Genomic DNA, 7,793 nt, shown 5'->3' on the forward strand with positions numbered 1-7,793 from the left:
CTGCTGGCCATGACTGGATCTGGGTGGGAAGGCTGCCCCATCCTCAGTGCTCTTGCTTGGCTTCCTCTCATTATGGATTTCCTGGTATTGGATAAGGTCTAAGGTGGCTGGAATAGCTTTAGATTCTCTGCACATAAAAAGCTTCTCTGACACGTGGACTCTGTAACTCTTCACTTGCTTGGGAGGAGTTTTCTCATTCTCTACTCTACACAGACAACCTGAAGGTAGAGAAGAATCAGTTACTGAGAGTTGGCCTGGAGGCAGGAGGTATCTTCATTACCAATGCACATCAGACATATCCAGAGAGGACTTTGAAGAATTGCCAGGTTGTTGGGAAAGGCCTAGATGAAGAAGGGCTGGCCCAGCAGACCTGTGCTCCACCAGACTATAGAACAGGGAAGACCTCAAATGAGATGAGGACACAAGACAGAGTATACTGCGGAGAAGAGAGTTGGGAGTCTCCAGGTCACTCAGGTTTTAGCAGGGCCTTGGCTGCTTGTGACAACTGAGCATCATGAAGAGGCATGTGTCTAGTTCCAGCAAAATCTGATTGCAAAATAGAATCTGCACCCAGATGCAATGACTCAAGCCTATAATCCTAGCACTTTGGGAGGCCAAGGAGAGAGGATTGCTTGGGGTCAGAAGTTTAAGACCAACCTGAGCAAGAATGAGACCTTATCTCTACAAAAACTACAAAAATTAGCCAGATGTTGTGGCACATGCCTATAGTCCCAGTTATTCAGGAGACTGAGGCAGAAGGATTACTTAAGCCAGGAATTTGAGATTGCAATGAACTTGCAGGGAGCTATGATCATGCCACTGCACTCTAGCAGGGGTGATAGAGTGAGACCCTACCTCTAAAAAATAAAAAAAGTAGCTGGTGTTAAAGTATTATTTAAGCATTACCTAGTTTTCAAGTATTTATTTTTATTTATTTTATTTTTTTGCAGTTTTTGGCCAGGGCTGGGTTGGAACCTGCCACCTCTGGCATATGGGGCCAGCGCCTTTAAGCCAAAGGCACCACCCTATTTATTTACTTTTTAAAAGATGGGAGTCTTACTCTGTAACCCAGGTTGGGAGTGAAATGGCATCCTCATAGCCCACTGCAGCCTCAAACTCCTAGGTTCAAGTGATTGCCCCACCTCAGCCTCCCGAGTAGCTGAGAGTATATAGATGTGTGCCAGCATGCCTAACTGGTATTCAAGTATTATTTAAGAAAATGTGCATATGTCAAGTCACTTACAGAGTGGTCAACAGTGGAAAGCTCTTTGCAGGCACAGAGAAGGGGCAATGTCATCTATAGCCTAAGAGTCATGGCAAAGATAACAGACCACAATGTCTAAAGGGAGAGGAAAAGTGGGAATAAGGTATGATCATTGACCTGGGCGCCAAAATGCCAGTGCACATAGGTCCCTAGCATGTTGTGTGGCCACTGCTGAAACCAAGGCATCCTCCAGCTCCACTCACCAAGACCAGGACCTATCTTGGCCTCCATTCTACTGACTGGAATCACTTTCACCCTGCTGGGAACTCAGGATTCTTTTTTTATTTTAAGACAGAGTCTCACTTTGTCACCCTCAGTAGAGTGCTATGGCATCATAGCTCACAGCAACATCAAACTTCTGGGTTTAAGCAATTCTCTTGCCTCAGCCTCCCAAGTAGCTGGGACTATAGGCACCCAGCACCAATGCTTGGCTATTTTTAGAGATGAGGTCTCACCCTGGCTCAGGCTGGTCTCGAACCTGTAAAATCCACCCACCTCGCCTCCCAAGTGCTGGGATTACAACTGAGAGCCACTGCACCCGGCAGAACCCAGGATTCTTCACCATCCTCCAGTTGGGTGGACACATGGGATCTTGAAGGTGCAAGTCCTAGAGGTGATAGGTAGTAAGAGGCTAAACCAAGATAAAGCTGACCTATCTTGCTATACAATGTCATCATGGCAACCAGGAAGGAAACTTGAGTAGAAGAAAATGAACTTCCTATGTACACTTAGAAATTTATTAAGAGGATAAATCTTATCTTTACTACCAAAGACAAACAAAAAAAAACCTATGAAGAAAAACTGACATAACTAACATGACAAATAGACAATACAACAATAAGAGTAAAAGACTTCAATTTCCAACCTTTAATAATGGATAGAACCACTAAAAAGAAAATGAAGAAGGACACAGCAGACTTGAACAACACTGAAAACCAACTAAACCTAACAGATATCTATAGAACATGCCACGTAACAATAGCAGGATATACGTTCTTCTCACATTCTCACATACATGTGGAACATTCTCAAGGATATGCCATTTGGTAGGACATAAAACACCTTCAGTAGATTTCAAAGGCTTGAAATTGTACAAACTATGTTCTCTGTTCACAAAGGACTTATGACAGAAATGAACAACAGCAAGAAATTTGGGAAATTCATAAACTTATGGAATTTAAAGAAAATATTCCTAAATAACCAGCCAATGAAAAAAACATCACACAAAAATTACAAAGCACTTTGAGATGAATGAATAAGAAAATATAGCATACCAAAAGTTATGGGATGCAGAAAATACAGTGCACAGAGGGTAAATTATAGCTATTAATACCCAGTTTTAAAGAGGTCTCAAAACAATTACCTTGACACTTTATGTGTCAAGGAACAAGAAAAAGAAAAGTAACTAAACTCAAAGCTAGAGGAAGGAAGGACATAATAAAGATTAGAGCAGAAATGAATGAAATAAGATTCTGGAAAAATAAGAGAATAAACAAAACCAACATTTGGTTATTTGAAAACATCAACAAAATTGACAAACCTTTACCTAAACTGACAAGAAAAAAGAGAAGATTCAATTTACTACAAACAGGAATGAAAGAGGGGATGTCACTAGTGACTTTAAAAAAATAAAAAGAATAAGGAAGTACTATGAACAATTATGACAATAAATTAAATAATTTAGATAAAATGGACAAATTCCTAAGTAGACACAAACTAACCAAAGCTGAAGAAACAGAAAATCTCCCTATATATAAAACAAAGAGATTTTTGCTATTGTTAAAAAAAACCTTCCCACATCTTAGCAGTGGATCACTAAAAAAGGAAATAAAAAAGAACCCCCCTCCCAAATCAGTATGGAAGCAAAACTCAAGGTAATTCAAGTAGGTGGGAAGAGGGAGGATGGACAAAGGGGTGGGTAAATTCACACCTAACACTCTCTGGGTGAAGGGCACACTTATAACCTTGACTTAAAATACACAAAAGCAAACAATGTAACCAAAATATATGTGCCTACATAATATTCTGAAATTAAAAAAAAAAAATTAGTACAAACTGAAAAAGAAAGAAAAACATTGGAGCAAATCTTAATGGGAAAAAAACAATAGGACCATATGGCTTCAATAGTGAATACAGGGAGTACCCAGGTTATGGATGAGATAGGTTTTGTAGGTTTGTTCTTAAGCTGCATTTGTATGTAAGTTAGAAGAGGTACATTTACCTATGACCTATAACACCCCTGTTAGTAAGTGAGAGTAGTACATCAGTTGGATGTAACTCAGGGACTTATTATAATAGCCTACATTTCTTAGAGCGAGTTGTATGTAAGTCAGATGCTTATAACCTGGGGATTGCCTGTACTAACAGCACTGAAATAAAAATTAAAACCAATACTTTACAAACCCTTCCAGAAAACAGAACATTTCCCATTTTAACCACTAAAGCCAAAATTACCCTCAAATTAAAAAGGAAAAAATATTACCCTCAAATTAAAGACATTATAAGAAAATAAAACTATGCCACCAATTGCTCTTATGAATACAGATGCAAAAATCCTAGAAAAATATGCTAGTAAACGAAATTCAGCTAGCAAAACAAAAAAAGTATTACAAGTAATATAGAGGGAATTTATCCTGGTAATACAAAGTTGAACATATGAAAATCAATTACCATAAATATACCATGTTAATAAAATGACAAAAATCACATGATCATTCCATTAGACATGAGAATTCCATTAAATTTGGCAAAATCTTCTAAAGACCTCTCGTGATAAACGTCTACAACAAACTAGCAAGAGAAGGGAACTTCCTCACCTGAAATGGGCACCTGCAAAAAACCAAAATCTAACTTAATAATAAAAGACTCAATGCTTTTCCCTCAAGATCAGACACAAAACAAGAATGTCTACTGTTACCACTTCTGTTCAATAAAGTACTGGAGGTTCTAGGTAGATCAGTGATGCAAAGTAAGGAGTAAAACTATCTCTTCACAGATGACATAATAATCTTACATATGAAAAATAGCAAAGACTCTACTAAAAAACTATTAGAACTAACAAATTTGGCAATACTGTAGGATAAAAGATCAGCATACAAAAAAACAATCATAGGCTTGGCGTCTGTGGCTCAAGTGGCTAAGGCGCCAGCCACATACACCTAAGGTGTCAGGTTCAAATCCAGCCTGGGCCCGCCAAAACAACAATGATGGCTGCAACCAAAATATAGCCGGGTGCTATGGTGGGCACCTGTGGTCCCAGCTACTTGGGAGGCTGAGGCAGGAGATTCGCTTGAGCCTAGGAGTTGGAGGTTGCTGTGAGCTGTGATGCCATAGCACTCTTCCCAGGGGGATAGCTTGAGGCTCTGTCTCAAAAAAAACAAAAAAACCAAACAAACAGACAAAAAAAATTATATTTCTACAACTAACAATGAATAATCCAAAGTAAAATTAAGAAAAAAAAATTCATGTAAATAGCATCAAAAAGAATAAAATACTCAGGAATAAATTTAACAAAAGGCATGTACACTTTGTACACTGAAAATATAAAACATTGCTGAAAAATATTAAAGAGCTGGTTGGGCATGGTAACTCTTGTCTGTAATTCCAGTACTTTGGGAGGCCAGGAGTTCAATACTGGCTTCAGTAACATAGGAAGACCCTGTCTCTACAAAAAATAGCAAGATGTGGTGGCAAACACCTGTAGTTCTAGCTACTCAGGAGGTTCAATCAGAAGGATCTCTTGAGACCATGTGTTTGAGGCTGCAGTGAGCTAAGGATGATAACATTGTACTGTAGCCTGGTAACAAGACACTGTCTCAAAAAAAAAAAAAAAAATTAATGTGCTAAGTAAATGAAAAGATGTTCCATGTTCATTGATCTAAGACTCAATAAGAAGATGGTAATTCTTCCCAAACTGATCTATTGATTCAAATTCATGGCTCAAGCTCAGGGAGGGCTCTATAAAATTTCTTTTGGAGAAAGAAAGAGAAACCTGGAGGGACCATGTCTTCAAGAGTAACAGGGACAGACACAGGCAGAGCTGTTTGGGATTTGATAAGCAAACTGTGAAATATCTCACTCCCAAACCCTGCTACACTAGGTCGTAGAGCAACAGGTTTTGAGTCTGCTAACTGGGCTGCTCAGAGAGAGGCAAGGAAAGTGCACACAGTCCAGTCCGGCACCCACAACACTTACGATATGAAAACTGGGAAGGAAGAGCATTTCTAGTCTAGCTTTGGTATAGACAGAACTTCCTATGGGGAAAGGCAGAAGTGGGTCGTGTGCTGAGGAAATGTGAGACTTACCCAGGGAGCTAATGAGTGCAAAGTTCTCCAGCATCACATCATGGTATAGGCTCTTCTGGGTCACATTAAGGAGCCCCCACTCCTCCCGGGAGAAATACACAGCCACATCCTCAAACATCACCAGGCCCTGAAATGATGGGTTCAACTGAGCCTTAGGGTCAATGGTGGGCAGAAAAAACAACCAAAATATGGAAAGATGGACCCATCCAGGCCTTTGACCTGTGCCTCAGGATGCTGTCACATCTCCCACTTACATTATCTTTCCCTATGAGCCCCAAACCTTACACATTCCCTTATACCACTCTTCTTCCAGGAGTCCTACTTCAGAGGCCTACCAGAGCTTCTGGGGTCATTGGTGCCTCCAGTGTTACTACTGGACACTGTGTCCAGCCCACAGCAACAACAGGCTAGTGACCAGGCTAGTGCCATTCTTCCTTAGGACCCAAGTACCTGGTCCTAGGTCTCTCCAGTTTGCCTTTCTGCCCTCCAGGAACACAACTGTACGGCAGCATGCTTTACACCCCCAGGCACAGCCTCACTAGTTCACCCTATAGGCAATTAATTCCCTGGTCTCCGCACACGCAGTTCTGCACATGGTGTCTCCAGAGTGCCTCGCACAACAGCCACAATCCCATCCTATCCCAGTCTTGACCCGCATCTCCAAGGATCCCCACTGCCATGGCCGTCCCCTAGTCCTGCAATGAAGTCCTCCCGACCTGGACCTATTCCTTTGCGGCCCGGAACCACACCGAGATCTCCGAGACTCCCAGCTTTCCTCTACCTCTGCCTGTCCCCTCACCTGACACGGCCTTCCTCGCTCCTACAGGGCTACCCTCCACTCACCTGCGCTTCCTCGGCCATGGGCACCTGTGGACTAGACGGCGAGTGCGCCGAAACACGTCTCCACCAGCCCTGGCAACTGCAGGCTCTGAGGTAGCTCTTCTGAGTCGAGAAGCGACGCGCCCAGGAACTGGGGGGCTCCTCCGGGACAAGCGGGAGGGCGGCCGGGTACGGAGGCCAGGTCCTTGTGAGCGACACCAAGTCTCAGGAAGGGGATGATCCGCCGGTGAGACCACGGTGCGTGCTGAGAGCGGAGAGGGTGCCTGCCCTTCACCTTGGCCGAGACACCCCAGGGAAGTCACCCGGCAAGAAGCACTAAGAGCAGCCCCGCAACTGCAGGGCAAGGACGCCGCGCAGGACGCCAGAAGGCCCACCCGGCTCCCTTGCCGCGGCCCCAGCAGCCACCCCCACTCTGTGACGTCACGTCCTGCTCCCTGCGTCTCCGCTTGATGGTTGCCACTGCAATACTGGGGCGTGATGCTAACTACTAAAGGGCGTGCGAGCGACATTTCTCACCAGATGTCGCCCTGTGATTACATTGAATCTATACATTGAGTTGGGAGGAATTAACATCTTTTTATTTTTTATTTATTTTTTGAGACAGAGCCTCAAGCTGTCCCCCTGGATAGAGTGCCCTGGCATCACAGATCACAGCTCCAACTATTAGGCTCAAGTGATCTGCTTGCCTCAGTTTTTCTATTTTTACTAGAGATGTGGTCTCGCTCTTGCTCAGGCTGGTCTCGAACCTATGAGCTCAAGCAGTACGCTGGCCTCGGCCTCTGAGAGTGCTAGGATTACAGGCGTGAGCCACCATGCCCAGCCTACTCCTCTGTATTGTAACTTTTTCTGTTTATATCCCCCTACTAAGCTGACTTCTTTTTTTTTTTTTTTGAGACAGAGCCTCAAGCTGTCCCCCTGGGCAGAGTGCCGTGGCATTACAGCTCACAGCAACCTCCAACTCCTGGGCTCAAGCGAGTCTCCTGCCTCCACCTCCCAAGTAGCTGGGACTACAGGCGCCCGCCACAACGCCCGGCTATTTTTTGGTTGCAGCCGTCATTGTTGTTTGGCAGGTCCGGGCTGGGGATTCGAACCCGTCACCTTAGGTGTACGTGGCTGGTGCCTTAGCCGGTTGAGCTATAGGCGCTGAGCCACATCTTTTTATTTTTTGAGACAGAATCTCACTCTGTCACCCGGGGCTAGAGTGCAGTGGCATCATCATAGCTCACAGCAACCTGAAACTCCTGGGCTCAACTTCAGGAGGCGATCCTCCTGTCTCAGCCTCCGGTTTGGCTGGGACTACAGGCATGCGCCACCGTGCCCAGCTATTTTTAGTAGAGACCGAGTCTTGCCCTTGCTCAAACCGGTCTGGAACTCCTGATCAAGGG

The 7,793-nt window shown here is 43.8% G+C and overlaps 1 protein-coding gene across 1 annotated transcript; it reads right to left on the bottom strand.

Moving 5' to 3' along the window:
- Positions 1 to 341: 341 nt before the first annotated feature.
- On the bottom strand, positions 342 to 6,429 carry ZNF584 (zinc finger protein 584). The gene is made up of 5 exons (XM_023516381.1): positions 6,412 to 6,429; positions 5,569 to 5,695; positions 1,803 to 1,871; positions 1,468 to 1,530; positions 342 to 385 (listed from the first exon to the last, which is right to left on the bottom strand). Exons 1-5 carry the CDS (start codon positions 6,427 to 6,429, stop codon positions 342 to 344), a joined length of 321 nt encoding a protein of 106 aa, XP_023372149.1.
- Between the last annotated feature and the right edge of the window lie 1,364 nt (positions 6,430 to 7,793).

The sequence above is a fragment of the Otolemur garnettii genome, unplaced genomic scaffold (assembly GCF_000181295.1).
Source record: "Otolemur garnettii isolate 467f Iridium unplaced genomic scaffold, OtoGar3 scaffold00091, whole genome shotgun sequence".
Taxonomy (NCBI): Eukaryota; Metazoa; Chordata; class Mammalia; order Primates; family Galagidae; genus Otolemur; species Otolemur garnettii.